This window comes from Mauremys reevesii, linkage group 8 (genome assembly GCF_016161935.1).
Source record: "Mauremys reevesii isolate NIE-2019 linkage group 8, ASM1616193v1, whole genome shotgun sequence".
Taxonomy (NCBI): domain Eukaryota; kingdom Metazoa; phylum Chordata; order Testudines; family Geoemydidae; genus Mauremys; species Mauremys reevesii.
In genome coordinates, this window is record NC_052630.1 from 100,144,586 (window position 1) to 100,168,319 (window position 23,734).

Below are 23,734 nucleotides of genomic sequence, written 5' to 3' on the forward strand. Positions count from 1 at the left end.
CCCAGGGACAGTGTTATATCGAGGTAGAGGTGTACTATGTAAAACATGCAGTATTATGCATTTAAAGTAAACACTTTATTAATTACCTATCAAAGAACTAGAACTATTAAATTCAGTGTACTTTTTGTTTGGTTGATAGCTACAGTATCTCTCAAGGTTGAAAGAAGTAGCTGTTAGTTAGCATTTCTGTAGATATTCACCTGCTATGAAAAACATGTCAAAAGTCAACTTTTAAAAATTGGCAAAGATACAGAAACGTTGTTTGCTGATTAGTATCTCTGACAGTTTTAATGCAGGCAGAATATAACATTTATATCAGTACTCTCTGCACATGAGAACTGATGCAACTATTACAATGAAACTAAACATGACGTACTATGGTATATACTCATGAAATGTATTTTTCCACTTTGAGTGAATATATTCCTAAACCAAAATCATTTTTAAAAAAGAGAGTATGCAAGTTATAGCATCATCAGGTCATTAGTAATGGATGAACTTACAATTTACACATGTTTCATGCAGTGGTTTAATCTGTTTTTCATTTCATGTCTCCCCCTCAGGTCCTATGTGGAGGTGTGGCCCAGTGGCTGTTCTGCGTGCTGCCCTGTCTGCAGATGCCAACCCTGCAGCTCCTATTGACCATGGTTCCCAGTCAATGGGAGCTGCGGGAGCAGCGCTTGGGGCAGGGCCTGCGTGTGGAGCATAGCCCCCTGGCTGCCCCTACATGTAGGAGCCAGGGGGGGACATGCCACTGCTTCCAGGAGCCCTGCGGAGCGGCCTCCGACCCTCTCTCTGGCTGGAGTGTTGGAGTGGGGGGGGGCATCCCCTAGAACCCGCTCCCCAGCAGGAGCTCGAGGGCTGGATTAAAATGGCTGGTGGGCTGGATGCGGCCCATGGGCTGTCGTTTGCCCACCCCTGGTCTATTGCTTTCTCTCAAAAAAAGCAGGATCTTTATAAGTTTCTGGAGGTAGCTTTTATGGGAAGATCACCTAATATAGTGATTTTATACAGAGCCAGAATACTCTCTGGATTTAAACGTACCAATACATTGGAACACCCCAATTTTGCCTTTGTTTTTTCAAAAGTCTTATTACAGGTTTAATAATAATTAAGGAACATCTACTTCTTATGTAGTGCTTTTCATCAGTAGATATGAAAGTGTTTTATGAAGAAATTACATATAATTATCTCTAGTCTACAAGTGAAGAAACTGAGGCACAGAGAGGTGAAATGACTTACCCAAGGTCACCCAGCAGGCCAATGGCAGAGCTGGCAACAGAATCCTGGCCTACGTCCTGGTCTAGTGTTCTGTTTGCTCAGTCACACTGCCTCCCAACATGTGAGTGGCGCAACTCAGATGGCACACGTTTTTGATCTAGTTCATTCTAAATTGAGTCTGCACCCTAACTACAACTGACAGGATTTTAGAAATCTGCATCACACTGCTCTGACAACGTTGTCATCCTTACATTTCAGACGGTGCTGGGGGCTGGCTTTACAATAGCAGTTTCCATCCTGTTTATATTTTATAAATATAAAATGATCTTGCAGACTCTCATTAGATTGTTCTGATCACACAAAAGTATATTTGTTGTTTCTGCTGTTGTAGTCATGCCTACTTATATATAGGTAACTTCTTACAATGTTGAGACAGACTCTTGAAAGTCAGCGTTTTGGGTAAACTGCAAAAGCAGACTAGTTGAGGAAACAATATATTGTGAAGATTGCACATCTCAGATTGGTCTGATAAATTCTTGCTCTGCCTGATTTTAGAAATAGAAAATGCTGGGAGTATGGGCATGGCAAGTAAATATGGGCATGTGAGTGTACTGCCACGTACTTACCCTAACTCTCTCACGTCCTGGGAATTGCAGCTTTAACAGCATTTCTTTTGTTTTCTTCAGATCACAATGGCTACAAATTCACTATATTTCAAAACAACATTGCTTCCTGTCACATTGTATATTTAAGTTTCTACATTGAAAAACCTAGTTGCACCATAAACAGTCATCCAGGAGAGAGTTATTTTTCTTTCTTTTTCCTTCTCCCAACATTTTGTGATGCCAGTAGAACTGGAATTCTAGTTCCTGGCTACATCTGGCTAGGCTGCAGAATTATTACAATGTCCTTGTGCCATGCTGAACTGGTATCAACAGTAGTAATTCCTCTTGTTTGGCAGTGTTTCTGTAAACCACATATTTTTTACATCTTTTATGTTAAGGATCCAAAGAAAGGGAGAACCAAACTGGGTAAGAGGTATAAATTTGTTGGAATCACCTGTGCTTCTGCACACACAGCATAGGATACTGCTAGAAGTGCCCAGAAAAATCCAGAAGGGCTCAGTAGCTTTATTATAGCCAGAGAAGAAAGCCACCATTACAGAGAGATAATTCTGCATGTCTTAATTATCATCAATCCAAGAGCTGAGAAAATCAGTCTTCATGTGGAGAAATGTTATTTATAGGAGCTACTGAAACCCGCCAATGGACTTGGCTGAATGACTATAATGTAAAGTCAGAAGTTGGGTCTCAAAATCATTACATTTTGTCTATTGGTGAGTGTTATTCCAAACCTTATCTATTAGGGAAGCCATTAAGTAAAATTATATATGCACTACTACCATGCATTTTATGGATTTTGGGGGAGAATTGGGTTTGACTCAGTATAATCTGAATTTAGTCCGTTTGTGGGGCAGTTTCACCCAAAACAGAGCATTCAGCTTGGTCAAGACCAACCTGAACAGACATAAGCAAGACTAGTGTAATGATACATACTCTCTACTGAAACTGCAGTGAACTTGCTTATTACCATGAAATCTGTGGAGGTCACTGTAGAGATATATATTTGACCTTGCAGAACAAATAGAGCTAGAATGTAGCCTGTCAAATTGAGGGGCTATATTTTCTGCTCAGCACAGTGTAGAAACACAACACATATTTAGCAGCAACAGCTCTGTTTTGCTGGTGAGACAACACTGCAATCAGTAATAAAAGAAAATGCCCTAATTTGTGTTCTAAAATTAGGATGGGATAGGATGATGAGCTAAGGAGACTGCCTCTCGTAGCTGTAATACACCTTTACCCCGATAGAACACCACCTGATATAACACGAATTCGGATATAACGCGGTAAAGCAGCACTCCGGTGGATCAAATCAAGTTCGATATAACGCGGTTTCACCTATAATGTGGTAAGATTTTTTGGCTCCTGAGGACAGCGTTGGAGGTAGAGGTAGAGGTGTATTTGGAAGGGCACCCCTCCAGGGTTCAGCAATGTGATTTATTGTTACCTCCTCTTCTCATCTCCACCTTTCTGATTGCCTATCTTGCTTTTGTGTCCAGAATTCCGACTGCTAAAAGTGGTGCAGCTTCTTTTGGCAAATTCATCACCCTCTTTTTTATATATATGCTTAAACTTACAGTGATGCATCCATGCTTATCATCTACCTCATATAGCATGAGCATAGCCCCTAGCTGCTAACTCCATGAAGTCTGAAATTTGTCATAGCTGGAAATGGGTTATTGTTTACACTATTCAGAGATTAGCTATATTTGTTGAAGAGGCAACTTTCTCTGGAAACTTCAATTTTTAGAAAATAGAGTAAGTTGTTATATCACCAGGTGACTTTGGTAGCTTTTAAGTCTAGCAGATTCAGTATGCAGTGGTGTTGTAGCTGTTTTGGTCCCATTTTCCAGTTGTGCAGCAAGTATCCACATCTGCCATGATTAATGTGGAAGCAGTATAGGTTGCCAATGAGCTTCATGGGCGATCAAAGCCATGGATCTTCTGAGTTGGGTCTTTCACAAGGCGTTTGTGATTTCTGTATGGAACAGCTTTTCAAGCTTCATCAGAGCTGAAATTGCATTGGCAAAGGTTAAACACGTGCAGGGGTCGCTCTAGGCATTTTGCCGCCCCAAGCACGGCAGCCTGCCTGCTGCCCTCACGGCGATCGGCAGAGCGCCCCCAGTGACTTGTCGCCCCAAGCACACGCTTGGCGTGCTGATGCCTGGAGCCGCCCCTGAACACGTGGGTCCGTAAGGCCTTATGCGACTTCAGGCGATGGTGAGGGATATTGTTAAGGTCCTGGTGGATGGAGAGATGTTTGTTTTCCATGATCTGCTGGAATTCCTGAAGGGTTGAGGCATCGTGGTGAATGGATTGGGGAGCAATGTGTGACAGCACTGACAGCCAAGGTGTTGACGTCAACTTGAGGATTCCAGTGATGCACCACATTGCAGTGTTCAGTTGGATATCAACAAGTCCGGTGTGGCTACTTCTGGCCCATACCAGAATTTCTTCATCAACTAGGCCTCTGGAGAGTCCAATGGCTGGCAAAACTCTTCACCAAAACCATGGAATCCAGATGCATCCCAAAAGCCTGGTTGGAGACAATAGTCATTGCCATACTCAGACTGGGCAAGCCGACCAATGACCTGGGAAGCTATAAGCCGATATCACTCCTGTGCATGACCTACAAACTCCTGGAATGTATCATGCTCCAGAGAATCAGTCTCTCGTTGAGTCAGTAATCCTTGAAGAACAAACGGGATTCTGGTCTAGATGCAGCTGCTGCGACCAAGTTTTGGCCCTTGTAATGTACACTGAGGCCAAATTCCAGAGGAAATCAAAGACTGGCGCAGCCTTTATAGACTTGTCATCGGCCTATGATATAGTCTGAATTAAAGGCCTGATGCTGAAGCTTGCAAGGATCGTCCCCTGCCTCAAAACACTACACCTGCTATGAACGATGCTGAGCAATAAGTGGCTACATGTCACAAAACAACAGTCACTGCATTCCATCTTGATAACAGGAATGCTAAGCACACCCTGAAAGTGCAGCAACACTGTGACCCCACTCCAACTTATCTGCTGACCAATAGTGCATGAGACCAGGACCAGAAACCTATGTGTGTTTGCCACATAGTAGTGCAGAGTACAAGCTTTTAGGTCACTGGTCCGGCTCCTTCATAACAATCCAAGGAGATAAGGAGATAAGCAGGAATACAGTTTAGGCATGCTAGATTTAAGTATAATGGTGGTTTAGTATAAACTAAAATGCAGTTTTATGCACTAGGAGAATAATTCAAGGTAGTGTATGTCAAAGTGTACCAAGGGCTAATGCACCTTGAGTTTTCAATGTTCTGTGGTTATGGATCAAACCAGAAAAGCATTTTAAAATGTTATCAAAGTCCTGTGTGTGGGACAGCACATAGTTTCACAGCTTCAGGAGGAGGATGTACTTTTTTGAGGCACAATTCCTCCATAGCTTCCCTTTTCCACTGGAGGAGGGGAGCATGCTTGATCAGGTCTTTACAAGATGCAGATTCCTGTGTATGTTGGCCAACACATGGAGGAGGATCCATAGCTCCATCTGCTTCCCAATCTCCCTGCCCACTTGCTCACAGCTGGCAATATTAGAAATATAGCCCCTGTTCTCACTCCTGCACTTGTACCGAAGAAGCAGGATCTAATTAACCTCATGATGCTTTTTCCTTTACTTTCTTTTATTCTCATATAGAGGTGGAACAAAGTCTACCCTTTTATTTTTAGCTGTGGATTATCGATCTTGAGGAAAATAATATCAACAGTGCTACTGCATTCTGTAGAGTATAGTAAGTAAACCATGTACAAAAACTAATTTTATATACAAACAAAAAGGGTTTGAATGCCTCAGAATGTTTATGGGCAGTAATTAATTCTCAAAAATACCCTTTAAAAATTGTATATACAAATAGATTCTGTTAAGAAATAATAGTATGCAACATTTCATTTAGAAACATTAATCTTTGTTTTTTGAGTGATGGTAATGGAAAAATAGATTTAAGTTCTATTTTTTTTTCCCCTCTGCTCCCTTAATATCCCTCAAAGAGAATAACATTTCTTCCCTAGCTAGGAACTTATATGCCAAGTGTTAGCGTGGATCTCTCTCTATATATTATATAGGATTTATAAACCCTGAAAATATGGGCTTATAATGGAAAGCCTGACAGACCCTTTAACTGTGGTGTCACTAATACATTGCTATAATTTGTAACATCAGCTAAGGTGTTTTGGCTCAAGAGGCGGAATACATTTTTTGTATGTAAAGGTCAATTTTAATTAATAAGCTGTTTTCATCATTCAGGGCCAATATGAATTGCTTGTAACATTTGTGTGAAATAGTTTTCAATATAAAAATAAAACAAATTGAGCTTTATGTCACATTTATCATCCCCATAACCCATTTAAATGTCAAAAAATCAGTGCAGACCAAAAGTCTATTTCTAGAAGCCTCAACAGGCCTATTTTTCAGAGTGATATAAGATATTATCATCACATTATTTCATCATGTGCCTTCTTCATTTAAAGATATTTATTTTAGTTTTCTCGGATGTAAAAATAGTTTTTCTGTTAAAGATTTGTTATCTAAATAGTACTAAAAAAAGAGGCACCAATGTCAGAAGAGAGAATAGATAATTGTAAAGTTTAGATACCATTTATTTCTTTCATTAGAAAATAAGATAAACATTGCCTTGTTTTCTTTTGCCCTAAATTCTTCAAATTAAAAATACCACTGTGTTCTCCTGCCACTGTGTTTGGGAACAAACATCTTACATGCTTCAACATGTTTCAGAGAGAGTAATTTAACTGGGTGCACAAGTATTGAATTACATCAAAAAAGTCCTTAACAAAAAAACCTGTTTATAGAAATATAGTATAAAGAGAATCCCTCTCAACTTTGATTTTTTATGAAATAGTAGAAAACAATCTTGCATCCTTCATATTCATGTATTTATTTTAATATTCATTTTTCCCTTTTTGTTTTTTAAAGACCAAACCAAGGAAATCAAATGCAAAAACTCTGGTAACAATATGTTATGGTTAAGCATTAAAATGTACAAAAGTCAGAAAATTCAGTTACAGTTCTCACAGCAGCCATTGTTAAGTCTACTTATAGTATTTTGTATAATTTTATATGCTGTTTAAAATTAGTTTTATTACTGTGATATAATATAACACTTTATACAAAATACAAAAGGTTTTTTCATTTTTGAATAATGATGCAGTATTTAAGGAAGTAAGAAAAGAAACAAAACAGAGAGAAAGAAGATGGGGGAAATAAATAACAGATCAGAATAAAGTAGAGGAGAGGGGAAGCTGATGAACCAGGTTTTGTCTTAAATGAACATTCAAAATTGCATAGTCTTATGAGTTTAAAAACAGGGTAATGCAAGAAGAAACTTAGGGCAGAGTGGATACAGAAAAAGAAAGGGAAAAGGAAAAAGGTGTGTGGGAAGGTACAGCAAGAGATGAGTAAATTCTCTGTCTACTGGGTACAGAATAGAAGAACAGTACTATTACATATTGACAATATCTATATAAACAAGATTTAGGAAAAAAACTCCTGTGTATGTGGGAACAAAGAGGATTTCACAATATCATCAATACATTTCTCGACCAGACCTTTAATATAGCTGGTATGTCAAAAACTTAACTACAGATGAAGTATATGTAGTTCAGTGCAAAAACCAAAATCAAATGTACTCAGGGAGCTGGACTGCCTTAAGAGCTTTGGCAACTGACTCCCCCAATACACAATAATAAGAGTTTGGAGTGTCCATCAAGGCAATGGGAACAATGTAAGAAAGGATATGTAACATCAGTCCCATACCCATAAACAGAATGAAAAAGCACTTTCTTCCTAAAGGAGAAAATTTCCTGATAAGAAGGGTGACAAACCGATTACAAGGAAACATAGCTAGAGTTTCTGTACTGCCGTTTTGAGGGGCAGGGGAAGAAAGGAAAGAGAGAAACTTTTGGCCCTTGATAGGTTGTCAATGGTTTTACTTCCAAAGCCAAGCAGATACACTTGTGTCAGGGTAGAATGCCATAACTTGTGCAGATATGCTACACTGAGGAATATTTAGGTATAACCAGAAACTCAGTACAGAAGCTTAGAAAACAACCAATTATAGTAAATTATTCTCTGGTGCCTTTCCCAGTTACTGTCACAAACAGTAGTTTTTCCTCATCACGTTGATGCAGATAACAGCTGATGTTAACCATCATTAATAAAGAAGAACCATTGAGAAATAGTTGCCCATAATATACTGATACCCATACAGAAGCATATGTAACTTTAGCGCCTTTGTGGCCAAGATGGAGTCTGCTCTGCAGGCAGCTCTGGCCAAGTGAAGGTGCGCGCAGGAATGCAGCAAGAAAAATTCCTTCAACCCCAGGGGCACTTGTTTCAACCCCCCCCCCCCCAGAGTGAACACACCCACCCACTGGAAAAGAACAATGGATATAAGAAAGGGAAATATTTATTTACAGAGGGATGAGAGGAGAAAAGCAACAAGGGGAAATATAGGGGGAGCAGTAAAACAGGGTTGCATCCAAACCAAGGCCCCATAGGCGCAGTGGTAGCACAGTCTGAAAGGGGAGACACTGAGCAATGTGTCTGTGCACACAGTTCAGGAGTCCTGAACAAAGTTCTGGGCCAGTGGTGAGTCTTGGGTACTTTAGGTTGTCTTCGGCACCAGTAAACTTTTCCCAACAAACCCCTCCGGTGCCCTCTTTTGCTGCTCTCTGCAAAGCCACACAGAGTGGTCACCTGCCCACTTAACTAGCTAGCAGCCTCCCTTCTTATTTCTAATGCAGAGTCACAAGCCCCAGTACTCACAGCCCCATGCAGCTCCAGGCAGCAGTGATACTGGGTCCAGCTTCGGCCTGTTCTTCTCAGGCAATTTCTCCCTGGCACAGTGCTCCTCCTGGCTCCTATCCTGGGGTGTCCCCGATCGGCCACCCTGTCCTTCCCAGGCTTCAGGCAGGTTTTCTGCTGCTTTAATTTGCGAGGTCCTGCTTGCTGCAGCCCTTCTCTCTGGAGCTCCAGCGCCACACCTTTGAGTTTTCCTCCTTTCTCTCACTGCTCACCCTCCCGCCTTAGGAAAAAGATTTAAAGGGGCCACGCTCTCTAAACCCCAAAGGGGTTACACATATTTGAAGACTATTCAGTTGTATGTGCAACAGAAGGTGTCAAACTTGGTATGCATTCTCCAACATTTCAAAATCCACTGGCGATCAAGCTGGTCTATCTGGATCATTATATGGCTGAGGCTTGAAGCCATCCTATACTTTCAGTCTGGCAAGGTATCAGAGGCAGATTTAATATTTTTACTGCAAAGTATATTTCTAATTGGAGCAAACACTGCCACTTGTTCTGTGTTTCCAAGCAGACATCAGGGTAAAAAGAGATATCAACTCCCCGAAAGGACCCTTTGCAGCCCTTACAGGCTTTGCACAGGATTGATTTTCTGTCCTGGTATTGCATCAATTTTACTATTACGAGTTTCAGTCTGTCACCATTAGGAAGGCTGAGTATGGGAGCTTAATCTGCCCTTTCAGTTTCCAAAGTAAAGTCTCTCTCAGGAAGGGTCCAGAGAACTCTCGAAGTAAGGTGGGGTGCCATGCATGGGGCTTCAGTTCCCTTTGGCCTTCCAGTGACTTTCAGGTTAGACCTACGGACCCTATTATCCAGGACCTTCAGTTTATCAGCAATCTAGGACTGTTTGACCCTTAGCTGTCTGGACCTCAGCATTCTCCTCTTCCTAGATCCCAGAGCTAGTACCCTGGGTCTCTACCTCCAATAGGCAGGTTTCAGATATATGTTACATACTTTTCAGCTCACACTGGTTGTAAATGTGAATGTACTAATTTAATGTGTGTGGGATTATACGTGTAAATTTAACACCAATGTGATTTAGTTATGCTCCCTTGGAAAAAAATAATCATCTAAAATATGTTTATTTTGGATATTAATGTTGCATTCATGTATTTTTCTGTAAAGAATATATTGGGCCAAAATCAGCTCTCAATAAAATTTGTAGCATCCCCATTGCAATCAGTCGGGTTGTACTAAGGTAACCGCATAGTGCCAACTTTGAGAATTCAAAAATCATGAGTCAGGCCTAAAAAAATATTATGAGATTGCCTTAAAAATCATGGGTCATGAGATTCTCACCTAATCACATGAATCCAGGATCTGGGGCTTTAAGAAAAAGTTGAATATCATGAGACTTGCAATAAAATCATAAGAGTTGGCAACACTGTAATTGAGAGTAAGATTTAGCCCACTGTATCACACATTGTAATGAACCTGCAGGCATTTTACTGGACATTGTGCTACCAATGCAACCTCTACCCAGTGAAGATCTCCATAATCACAACAACACTGGAAAGGGCAGTGTTGTCAGAGGGGACCATAAGGAAATTGGACACTGTATTATAGCATGGATATTTGTGAATGTTCTGCAAACGGCTGGTGGCGGGTAAGGTCAGCGTAGGGATAGGCCCGAACCAGACACAGGTTTTGGACAAAAGATTTAACTCAGGCCAAGACATCTGCAAGCCACTGTATGATTGCCTCTAAGAGAAGGGTGGCTTGGAGTGAGTATCTCTGGCACTAAGCCTGAGGAGCCCCACCTTCATACCCTTGTACTGGACTGCCCTTAGAGGCTGTTGTTGGTTGTGTTTACCTCATTTTGTGTTGTAACTTAAAGAAATTGTTCCTTGGGGATTTGCACTATATGTAATAGTTCTAGTAAATAAATCATCTGGTTTATTTAAAGTGTGAGAGTTTTTGTGAACCTACCAAAAGCCAGAGCCTCAAGAGTCTAGTGCTTGAAGTGTCTACAGTGCTTGCACCCTAGTGTGTAGTAAACCTAATATACTACCAAACATCAGAGGGGACTGATGTACCACAGCACTCACAGCAACGGCATTGGTTAGAGTATACAGTGTTGTTTGAAATTCTGGTTTCTTAAGGAGAGTTGATTTTTTTTGGGCCATTTTATTAAAGGGGGAATTTACATGTACTCTTTGGTGGGGCCTGTTAATATTTGAAACTTTAATAAATGACATAATCGATAACACGTATTTTGGCGGAATAGGTTTTAAAAAGAAAGTGCATGTATATGGATGCACATGCACAGTTAATGAAAATACAAAAGCATTGGGGAAAAAAATCCCTCAGTCTTTTTAAATAGTTTTGTTTTCTGTTTAATACTCATATTTATTTTCTTTTTTTTATTGTAACAGGTAGTGACTTAGGAAGTGATGATATCATAGCAGGGAATGTAAGCAAATATGCCGTTCTCCCAGCTGGTTACTATGGACAGCCTAAAAAAGGACATCTTATATTTGATGCCTGTTTTGAAAGTGGTAAGCTCCCTCAATGTTACTGTATATGTTACTGAACTGACAGTGTACAAATATTTATAATATTACTCTGCATCTTTGCAAAAAAAATAAATTTTTTCTTAAATTTGAGAAAGAGATTTGTTCCAAATACAGCTTAATTTACTAATGTGAATAGTCCCATTGACTTCAGTGGGATTGTTCAATGAAGTCAATGGGACTATTCATGTAAATAAGAGACCTCATTCAAAAGTCCACAGAAGTCAATGAAAATTTTCTCATTGTCTTCAGTGACCTTTGCGTTAGGCCCAAGGTGAGCATGATTTTGCTGAAATCTCTGTTGCAGAATGGAAGTACATAGAATCATAGAATTGTAGGACTGGAAGGGACCTTGAGAGGTCATCTAGTCCAGTCCCCTGCACTCATGGAAGGGCTAAGTATTATGTGAACCAGGGATTGGCAACCTTTGTCGCGCAGCCTGCCAGGGATGTGCTGACTGCCGCTTCCTGCAGCCCCCATTTTATCTGACTGCATTTCTTTAAATGTAAGTCTTATTTAGGACTCTAATGGCCTGATCCTGAACTATTCAAATTAATGGAATCTATGCCATTAACATCAATGGGTGCAAGGAATGTACTGCAAATTAAAAGACAAATTATTTTTACAAATGTTATATTTAGGGTGTTAGTTTAAAGATGAATTTTAACTCGATTCATGTGTGTGTATATATATTACATAATATATTTTAAAATTTTGTGTTACATGTATCCATAAGACTCCAAATTTTAGCTTAAATCTGTTATTACTAGCTTACAGACACACACAGCACTGTTAAACACCATATGTACAGAAGGCATTTGGCAGGCTAAGCTATGGTTTCCAGCATGGTTTATGTGAGAGGTGCTGGTAATGCCAAAACTACTAGTGTCTCATAAAATGAGCTTTTTATGAAGAATTAGGCCCCTCTGAGTGGAATACTGGCTGCCAGTTTTTAGATAAATATTAAATTGAATTATTTAAATCCCTTGATTAAAATTATATAAAAAGCATAAGTGATGCAGTGAATAACATAGAATGTCCTCCTTTTTTTTAAACTATTCCTATGAAGGCTCAGAAAGCGCTTAAATACTATATTTAATAAATGTAGAGTATGTGTCTTTAGAGTATATAAACTGTTATTTGATAATTGTTATAAGTTTATGATTCTAGAATAAAAAAATGGCAGTATAATTTATTAAACTAGTTGGTATAAGCTGAGAAATTCATTATATTGTGTTAAATTACTGTGGAATGAAAAGGATCAATAGAACCCAGTTCTATGAAGTTAAAATGTTGATAATTAGATGAGTGTTTAATTCCGCTCTTTAGAAAATGGAATTAAAGTTATTCTAAAACTTTAAAAAAATTAATTCCTTGCAAGAGGTAGCAACATTCATACTTAATGTATGGATTTTGACAATTTGATAGAAGGCAGATGATAGATGAATTATAGGATACTTCAGATGATTATTCATAGTGGTAAAATATTCTGCTCCCTTCCAGAAATGCAACACCATTAGTTAACAATTAAGATGCAACATGTGTGGTGCAATAGCATGTAAGAACCTTGGGTGCCACTTTAGTAGAGGTAATAGCTCAATGCAATTCATCCTCTTGGAATTTCCTATCTGCTGTGCAGTAAATATTATAAAATTCTTATTGATTTTAAAATGGTCCTGTGGTATTAATTGTGGACCCAGCAGGTATGTAACAGGAGGTAGACTAAGGAAAGATGTGGAGATAGATAGAGTTAAGGGGTTCCCACTGAGATTGAAGCCTGTTTTACCTATTATGTTGTTGTTATTAAATAAAGGCATTTTATTGAAACCTGAGATTCCCAGCTCTCTTAAAACTACTATAGGTCTGTAGGTTACAAGATATGAAGGATTTATTAAATATTTTATTAGATAATAAACACAACGTAACTTTGCAAAAAGCAGTTCGTATTATATTACAGAATTAGGGAGAAGATATGAGAAATCTTTCCAGAACAGGTAAGGGACATCAAACCTGTAGACACAGAAAGTTAAACAAATGTAGCTGAAATTTTACTTATTTTGCTTTCATTTTTGGAATGTTTTTCACTTTTTGTGCTAAAGAATGGTGACAAATATGTATAGGCATTATAATTAGTAGAGGTATAGTGATATTTTTAATACAATTCAAGAAACAAAACTCCAGCCTCCAGGAGCTTAAAGTTTCTTCTATTTGATAGATTATTTTGCTGTGAGTTGTATTTACTTAATGAGTGAATACCAGAACTATTTAGGATACTTTTATGGCATCAGTCACCATAGTGTCTGAGTACAGTACCTCACAATCTTTAATGTAGTTAGTAACAGTAATAAGCATCTGTGCATCTTGAAAAATTATGGTGTAAGCGGCAAAGCAGTTCAGTTACCATAGCATTGTCAGTGGCTAAAAAATCATAGATTATTAGGGACCTCAGGAGATCATCTAGTCCAACCCCCTAAATGGCCCCCTCAAGGGTTGAACTCACAACCCTGAGTTTAGCAGGCCAATGCTCAAACCACTAAACTATCCCACTCCCCCAGTTTTCAAGCTTCAGTCCTGGCCACAAGTAGTGCAGACACAGGGCACAGGTCCAGAGGATGAAGGCAGTGCATCGCTAGAGCTTGAGGCTTGCTGTGCTTTCCTCTTACTCTTTTCACTTTCCTTTCTCTCAACCACCTCTTTTCAGACTCTTGGTTTCTCTGGCCACCATAGCACTCCAATGTAGCAGTGTCTCCCAGCTTGAAGAGTTAATTTTAAAAGTTTGGACGTCCCTCTTTCAAATCTTCTTAAACCTGAGCCTAAGTCAGCCCACTAGCCTTGAAGCATCTGCAAGTTCTTTATACAAGAGATCCTTTGGAATGCATCCTTCATCCGTCCAGTGCAGATAGCCAAGCCAACAGAGATGTCCGTTTTGAGACTAGTGATTAGACTTGGCATTTTTGCTTTATCAAATACTTGAAGAGTCAGGAATTTTGGCTTTCCCATTTGATATTTAGAAATAAGCAAAGATAGTGAGTGTGGATGGTGCCTAGCCTCCTCTCATTCCTGCTGTAGGTGGTCTAGGTGTCGCCAACATACAATAACATGCTCAGAATGCAAGTCTGGTAGACCCATATCTTGATGTTCAGTTATAGGTTCCTGTTATCTCATATGTTTGGTCAGTTGGCCAAATGCGGTAGCTGCCTTTCTGATGTGAGAATTAAGCTTGTCATCTACAGCTAAGTTATCTGATATAGTCAATCCCAGAGAGCGGAACTTGTGCACTGCTTCTAGCGAGATATTAGCTATTGAAACTTCTGGTGCAGACAAACACACCTTGTGCTGTAATCATTGTCTTCTTTAGACTGATGATTAATCCAAATTCATCACAAGCTAGCACAAAGCTATTGCAAAGTTGCTGGATTTCTTTTTCACTGTGTGCAGTGAGTACTGTGTTGTCAGTGAAAATAAGTTTTTATCAGCAGATTTTGATGATGCTTTTTGCTCTTAGATATGCAGTGTTGAAATGTTTTCCATTGATCTTGCATGGAGGCATATACCTTTTGGTGTTAGATGAGAAAGCATGATGAAGCAGCAGAGAAAAGAATATACCGAAGAGGATTGGTGCCAAAACACATTCTTGATTGACACCACTGTCAGATTGATCGTCATCTTACTGGACTGTTGCCTTCATACTATCACAGAAGGATCAAATCATACTGAGGAAGATTTGAGGACAACCAATTCTCTAGCACCTGGAAAATGCCCTTTCTGCAGACCAAGTCAAAAGCCTCTGTGACATCTATGTTGGCCAAGTAGAGAGGTTTTCGTTGTTCTTGACACTTTTCTTGAAGTTGCTGTAGTGTGAAGACCATCTTGATAGCTGATCTACTGACAGGGAAGCTGAACTGACTTGCTGGATATACACATTCAGCAAGAACTTGTAGGCTTTTAAGAATGGCTTATGTGAATGCCTTGCCAGTAACACTAAGGAGAGAAATTCCTCTATAGCTGTTGCAGTCACTCTAGTCTCCTTTGTTTTTCTACAATGTTATGATGTTGGCATCATAATGTATTTACCCAACCCAGTTTCCAACCCCTTCATGAAGAGTCACATCTCCCTCCCCCTACTTCACCTGTGAGAGATGTCAGATTTTGAAGGAGGAGCTTAAAAGAGGAAAACACCGCTCAGTTGGTGGCAGACCAGGAAGGAGAGCAGATCCGCAGTGTACAGCTCCCAGAGAAAGAGCTGGCTCCCACCCTGGAGGAAGGGAGGGCCTGACGCTTTTCCACTTGAGATATGATTGTCCTTGTTATCTAGTGACCCTGGCTGGTGTCAGGATCCCAACAAGGGCAGTGAGGGCCAAGGATCAGAGCAGGGACAAACCTGAGGCTGGAGTAGCTGTGGAGTTTGTAATTGGGTTCCAGGCCAGGTTGATACCAATGGTCAGAGTCTGAGTGAGATTTTAGGGTCCAAGTCAGGAGGCAAAGTCCAAATCAAGCCAAGGTCAAAGCCAGGAATTCAGGAGCAAGGAGCAGGAAAGGTCATGGCAGCTACAGGAGATCTGCACCATTGCCTGGACACTTCCTGGAATGCCCCTGGGACTTATACAGAGCAGAGAGCCAATCTGGAGCCATGATGCTGCTGTCTGTCAAACCTTTGAGCTGGAACTTTGCATGGTCTGTGTCCACAGTGGGTCATGGGAAGTGGAGTGCAAACTAGTTACAGCTGCTGCTGGGTGGCCAACTGGAGGTGTCCGCTTCCTGGTAGCTCTGCAGGCTTGCGTTCTAGAGCAGTGGGGCCACAGTTGATTCAAAGCCTCTTTGACAGATGTGAGCTTTACCATACCCATGGGGCAATCTGTTTGTTTTGTTGTGTTTTCTGACACCCCTGGAAGGGACAGACTATCCAGGGTTCATCTGGAGGTCTCAGTCTGTTATAACTGGATTGGTGAGACTGCAGATGAGAAGACGAGGTGAGAGATCGGACCCGGCCAAGAGGTAGAGGGTGCCATGGGGTACAAACTCCAGTGACACCTCACAACGCACCTCTGTAGTAGGGAATTGCTATTATCTCATTTTTAAAAAATAGGGAACTGAGGACAGAGATGCTAAGTTACTTGTCCAGAATGACAAAGGTATCAGTGATAGAGCAGAAACTGAAGCTGGGTCTCCGATAGCCCAGGCTAGTTTGCTAACCGCTGTGCCATCCTTTCTCTAGTAGTAGTAATATCTCTCAAACCACTAGACATTTTTTAAAGTCTGCCCACTGTATTATCCTAGCTATAGCCCAGTGAGAATATAGATGTTCTGATGCCATTTTACTATTGTTTGTTAAGTAACATAAGGTAATTTTAGGGGGATACCAGTTTCATTGGGAGCCAGTGCAGTCATTTCAGGGTGAAACAGTAGTGTGGTTATCTGCACATATGATCAGCTAAAATAAAATAACTTTCACTTTTGAAATCCTACAGGTTAGATGAAAAATAATATTTAGATTAATTGTAGTTTCTCTTTTCTGCCCTTCATTAATAGATCAAACTATCAATCCACAGCTGGTCCAGTGGATTATCAGCACTGTGATGTTCTACCATGTTCATCCTTCACCTATCTGGGCCAATAAAGGTTGGGAGCCTATCAGAGGCACATGACTCCTGGGGAAAGGATGGGTTTGATCTCACTGTATCAACAATATCTTCCTGATTGTATCAAGACAGGACTTTGATGTATGACTATTCTTCAAGGTAACTTGGAGTGTGTACCTGGCTTCTTCAACGTGACCCAGGAATACATATTTCAGGCATTTTATGATTGGAGTCTAAATTATTTCAAAGATCCGCATGGATCTGGAGGCCACACTGGAAGGATGTGTGGCTTTTCTGATTCACTGGTTTGAGTTCTCTGCCAAGACACTGCTTCATAGTGTTTGGGTTACTCTCTCCATTATTCATCGTAGTAGACAGCTGAGCTAATTAATATCTGCAGACTCCTTTTTTTCTTGCTGGCCTTGCCTACCTGCCTCTGGGGCTCAGTTTCCTATTCTTCATCTTAGAGACAGCAGTTGCAAGTTTCTTAATTTTTTCTCTCAGAAGTGGCTGAAAGCAGAATGTCTAGTCAATACCCAAAACCCAACTTCCCATTCATTTCCACAATTTTGGGATTGATCTGCTTATTCAGACTACTATGAAGAGGATTCAGTGTCAAGAATCAAGTACATTTCACTTCAACATTCCTCCCTGTCATCACAAGAGAAGGATACCAGTCCCTCTTGGACACCTTTCACCCCTTGCCTGGCAGAATGAGAAACATAGGTGCAATCCTTCATCAGCATGGATATGATTAACTGACCAATTTTAGCAGCCTTGCATAGATCAGGATACAAGATAAGCTAAAGGAGAAGCAGGAGGCCCAGAGGAAGAATGCAAAAAATGAAAAAAAAAACAGTGTTCAATCCTGTGGTCTCCCACCCTGAAGCTCTCTTGGCCTATGGCTAATGGATGGGAGATGAGATGTCCAGAGAGAGAGGAGCTGAACCAAATCTTCTTTCAGGCTGAACCAAATCCCTTATTACAGAAGGAGAAACAAGTTACCTCCACAGCCAGGAAAATCTGTGTAGACAGAGTATTCCCATAACAATAGTTTTCCCACCTCAAGTCCAATGCTGATATGCTCCTTCTAGGATTAGAAAACTTGCATTTATCAATTCTGCACATAAAAGATAGTGTATAGAAAGGAGAAAACCCCATAGCCTATGAGGTGTAATCTGAACAGGAAATGTTCCTAGCCCTTTCAGATGTAATTTCTCTCGTTACCTCTATCAAGGAACATCAGTATACTATGGTTATGGTGCTCTCCAGTGCCTTCAGATTATATAAGCAGTGATTCCTAAGACATCCGGTGTTCCATACAGAGCAATCCTCTTTGAGTTGCCTGAGAATCTCTCTATTATCATGACGAAATACACTTTCTCACTTTAGTCATCTCCAGATTAGAGTCAGTACATTTAACAGTTCAAAAATCTTGTTTTTACTCCACTGAAGCTTTAATACCACAGTCCCACCACCAGTTGGTGTCAGTAGCTGGTCAGCTAATTCCTTGGTTAAGTGAATAATGCCAGTCGAGATTCCTGCACAGAAGTACCTTCTGGCCTTGGTAAAATAACAGATTAAAGAGGGAAAAAACCCATTACAATGGATTATATGTACCATCTTCTGTTAGTGTGGTACTGTTAACTACATTGTAATGTCTGGTTAGTCCTCTTATATGTCTCCCACAGATACAGGAATTGTAGGGGAAACTTTGGAAAACATTTAACTTATTTAGATGTGGATTTAGGTGCCTAATTTTAGGCACCTAAATTTGCAAATGTAGGCCTAAATACTTTGCAAAGAAACTGTGGACATTTGGGACCAAATTTTCTACTACCCCCTTAACTAGGCTTCTGTTTTTGCAGTGCCCATTACATGAAAGTACAGGTAAAATTTAGATGCAAATAATTTTGGCGATAAAACTGGAGGACTGTTTAATAATCTGGCCCTTTATAATAAACACTTGAAAATAAATTTGTGTATGGTTAGTATCATATCCATTTTAATCAATGTGCTTTGGCAGGATGGCCTGTTTGGACTTTGGTGATAGGTTTTTTAGAAGTGTTTGCACCTCTTCTAGTAAATCTGAATCTTTGTAGGAAATCTTTGGTAGAAATAAATTGGAAAGGAATTTCTTTATTTCACTATCTTTGCAGCATCAAATACATTCTGCATAGTAGCTTAATTATGGAAAAACAAATATTTTGGATTTTCTGAATTCAGTACCTTGTGGTTTCCTTGCAATGTGAGTAAATCTATCCCTGTGTTAAGGACAGTGTGTGAGATCTTAGCAGCTCAGTTTGATTTGGATGAGAATGATTAGGGGGCATGGAAAAACTCATATAAAAAGATTGAAAGGATCTGCACTGTTCATTTTAGTGAAGAGATTAGTAAGGGGGCATGATAAAAGTACACAAAAAGATTAATAGTATATTAAAGGAATGGTGGGAACTTCTAATCACACTTCCTCATAATACATTTCAAAGAGACAGTCAATAAAATTAAAATAATAAAGGGGAATAGTTTTATACACAGTGCATAATTAGAGTATGGAACCCATTGCTACAAGATATCATTGAGGCAAAGAGGTTAGCAGAATTAAAAATATTCAGACTTTTATATGGGTAACAAGAATATCCAGAGGTTTAATAGTAAATATTTTTTAAAAACAGTTCTAGCAGAGAGATAAACCATCATTGTTCCGGGCATAAGCCAACCTCCAACTTGTACTGGTTAGGAGGAAATTTTCCCTGGGGGCAGGTCATTCTGCCTACTATAGGTTTTCTTGTACTTTCATCTAAAGAAGCTGCATTGGCCACTGTCAGAGACAGGGCACTGGACTAGTTAAACCACTGATCTGATTCAGTATGGTAATTTTTATCATCCTATTGAGTAACAGAGCTCCCCTAGTGGTTTTTCTGTAGATATAGGGCTTGTCTACACTTAGTGGAGGATTGATGCTGCGGCGATTGATGCATTGGTGGTCGATTTAGCGGGTCTAGTGAAGACCTGCTAAATCGACCGCCAGTCACTCTCCCATAGAATCCTATATTCCACCTGATCGAGAAGAGTAAAGGGAGTAGTGTGGACCCCATGGTAACTAGATCTAAGCTATGTCGATTTGAGTTACGCTGTTCACGAAACTCAAATTGCGTAGCTTAGATCGACTTTTCCCTTTAGTGTAGACAAGGCCATAGCAAATTAGAGAATGTTCTGTTTGTTAATAAAGTTTGTCCTTGTCCACATTAAAAAAATTTCATTGGTTGTCCATTTAATTACACAGGTGCAAATCCCTAATGTAGATGGGCTGCACTGATGCGAAGTTGTGCTTATAAGAACAGCCATACTGGGTCAGACCAATGGTCCAGCTAGCCTAGTATCCTGTCTTCTGATAGTGACCAATGCCAGGTGCTTCAGAGGGAATGAACAGAATGGGCAGTCATCATGCGATCATCCCAGCTTATGGCAGTCTGAGGCTAGAGACACCCAGAGCATGGGGTTGCCTTGCTGACCATCTGGACTGATAGCCATTGATGGATCTATCCTCCATGAACTTACCTAATTCTGTTTTGAACTCCGCGATAGTTTTGGCCATCACAACATCTCTTGGCAATGAGTTCCACAAGTTGGCTGTGCATTGTGTGAAGTAGTACTTTCTTTTGTTTGTTTTTAAACCTGCTGCCTATTAATTTAATCGGATGACCCACGGTTCGTGTGTTATGTGAAGGAATAAAAAAAACCCATTTCCTTATTTACTTTCTCCACACCATTCATAATTTTATAGACCTCTATCATATCCCCCATTAGTTCTCTTTTCCAAGCTGAAAAGTCCCAGTCTTTTTAATCTCTTCTCATATGACAGCCGTTCCATACCCCTAATAATTTTAGTTGCCCTTCTCTGTGTCTATTTCAATTCTAATTTTTTTTTAAAGATGGGGTGAACAGAACTGCACGTAGTATTCAAGGTGTGGGCATACCCTGGATTTATATAGTGGCATGATGATATTTACTGTCTTAGTAGCTATCTCTTTCCTAATGGTTCCTAACATTCTGTTAGTGTTTTTGACTGCTGCTGCACATTGAGTGGACGTTTTCAGAGAACTATTCACAGTGCTGCCAAGATCTCTTTCTTCAGTGGTAAGGGCTAATTTAGGTCCCATCATTTTGTATGTGTAGTTGGGATTGTTTTCCAGTGTGCATTACTTTACAGTTATTAACATTGAATTTCATCTGCCATTTTGTCGCCCAGTCACCCAGTTTTGAGAACTCTCTGTAACTCTTTGGAGTCTGCTTTGGACTTAAACCTCTTGACTTACTTTGTATCATCTGCAAATTTGACCACCTACCTGTTCGTCTCTTTTTACAGATCATTGATGAGCATGTTGAATAGCACTGGTCCCAGTCAGTGTTCCCTTTTAATTTTTCCCACGCATGTATCACACATCATCTCCATATTGGTGCACATAACAAAATTCATGTGGTGGGAGTGGGGCCGGGGGGTTTGTAGTGTGGGATGGGGCTCAGAGCTGCGGCAGAGGGTTGGAGTGCAGGGGTGTGAAGGCTCCTGCTGGGGGTGTGGGCTCTGGGGTGGGGCTGGGGATAAGGGGCTCAGGGCTGGGGCAGAGGGTTGGAGTGTGTGAGCGGGTGAGGGCTGTGGCTGGGGGTGCGGGCTCTGGGGTGGGGCTGGGGATGAGGGACTCAGGGCTGGGTGGGGACCTAGGGGATGCGGGCTCTGGGGTGGGGCCAGGGATGAGGAATTTGGGGTGCAGGAGGGCGCTCTTGGGCTGCGGCAGGGAGCGAGGATTCTCCCCATCTCTCTCTCTCCCCAGCTCTCATTCCCCAGAGCAGCACCTGGGCTGGGGGGGAAAGGCGCCTCTCCCCACCGTGCCAGCTCTGGGGCCGCAGGATAGGTGCCCTTCCCCTGGCTGTGGCAGTTCTGGGCCTGGAGAGGGGCGCCATGGCAGTTCCGGGCTGGGGGAGGGGCTGAGTTGGGGCCAGGGGACAAAGGAGGGATGTCCAGCCATAGCAGGTCCAGGCCAGAGTTGGGTTCGGGCCTCCCTTCCCCTGGCCGCGGTAGGTCCAGGCTGGGTTCGGACCGCCACTCCCCCAGCCACAGCAGGTTGGGGGCCAGGGGAGGGGCACCTCTCCCCCAGCCACAGCAGGTTGGGGGCCAGGCTAGGTTGGGGCCAGGTAAGGGGTGCCTCTTCCCCGGCTGTGGCAGGTCCTGGCCAGGCAGGTTTCCTAAGCGCCTACCTGGTGCTAAATAGGCTGCTTGGGTAGCCACACAGCTTACAGGGAACTTAGGTCCCAGTACAGCTCTCTGGGGGACAGCAGTATTTACCTCTCTCCATTGTGAAAACTGACCATTTATTCTTACCCTTAGTTTCCTATCTTTAACCAGTTACTGATCCAATAGATGACCTCCCCTCTAATCCCATGATTGCTTACTTTACTTAAGAGTCTATGGAGGGACCTAGTCAAAGATTTTTGAAAGTCCAAGCACACTATATCTGGTGGATCACCCCTGTTCACATACCTGTTGACCTCCTCAAAGAATTCCAATAGATTGGTGAGGCATGATTTTCCTTTAGAAAAGCAGTGTTGACTCTTCTCCAACAAATCATGTTCATCTATGTGTCTAATAATTCTGTTCTTTACTATAGTTTCAACCAATTTGCCTGATACTGAAGTTAGAATTACTGGCTTGCAATTGCCAAGATTGCAGCTGGAGACTTTTTAAAAAATTGGTGTCACATTAACTATTCTCCAGTCATATGGTACATAAACTGATTTAAATGATAGGTTACATTTCACAGTTCTGCAATTTCATATTTGAGTTCCTTCAGATGAGTATGATCTGGTCCTAGTGACTTATTACTGTTTAATTCATCAATTTGTTCCAAAACCACCTCTATTGACATTTAATTTGAGCCTCTATTATGGTGTTCTTAAATTTCCATGCACTTTGCAGGCATTTCCCTTTTGTGACTCTATCTTTTAATTTCCATTTAACTAGCTTCCTAATTTTTGTGTAGTTCCCCTTTCTGAAGTTAAATGCTACTGTGGTGAGATTCTTTGGGTCCCTCACAAGGATGTTAAATTTAATTATATTATGGTTGCTATTACCGAGCAGTTCAGCTAAATTCACCTCTTGGAGCAGATCCTATGCTCCATTTAGGACTAAATTAAGTATTGCCTCTCCCCTTGTGGGTTCCAAAACTAGCTGCTCATGAAGCAGTCATTTATGGTGTCTAGAAACTTTATCTCTGCATCACATCCTGAGGGTGCATGTATCCAGTTAATACGGGGTTAGTTGAAATCCCCCATTATTATTTGTATAACTTTTTTTGAAAAACAGGCCTCTAGTTTAGATAATCAAATATGGATGTCAGAGCCTAACTCTAGGCATCTACTTTTAGAAATGTTGGCCTCCATGTCTGGACTGTTCTGTTATTTTGACATAGCTGTATCTAGTATATCTGCCACAGTTCCAGATAAATCAGAAATTGATTTCCATGAACAACGGTGTTAAAATTGGCTGTGAAGTATTTTTTTTCCTTTTATATTCATTTTTGACAATTGAAATGAAGAAGTTGAAAGAATGAAGTTGTCCCACAGAGGGACATGTATCTCAGGTCTGATGCAAAAATATTCACAATGTTAAATGGACTTTTCAAAAGCTTTTTAAAAATGTGTATTTGTTCATGTTAGTCTCCTGTTATGCTGTTTAAGTGTTAAAAATGTAATATGGTTCTTGAAATTAAAAATGAAGCTGCTCTCTGCTTTTACTCTAATTTAAACCAGAATGTGGAACTCTGCCAAGAGTCATTAAATCTTCCATCCTCTTTTATAACAAACATGTTATGACTAGGTAGGTTGTTCATTGTGATCTGTGTTCAAGAGGTCATAATTAACTAAAGTTTTGTAAAATTTCAG

The 23,734-nt window shown here is 40.7% G+C and overlaps 1 protein-coding gene across 4 annotated transcripts in view; it reads left to right on the plus strand.

The window, feature by feature from the left end:
• The window catches only part of LOC120371080 (BEN domain-containing protein 5), a 1,353,498-nt gene that overhangs the window by 14,213 nt on the left and 1,315,551 nt on the right, over positions 1-23,734 (plus strand). For 2 of the 4 annotated variants that reach the window (XM_039486580.1, XM_039486567.1), the window contains exons 2-3: positions 11,079-11,201; positions 16,746-16,835. In XM_039486580.1, coding sequence (XP_039342514.1) covers positions 11,079-11,201; positions 16,746-16,835 — 213 coding nt within the window. The remainder of the gene's footprint in view (positions 1-11,078; positions 11,202-16,745; positions 16,836-23,734) is intronic. The other 2 variants (XM_039486581.1, XM_039486564.1) reach the window with 1 other exon arrangement.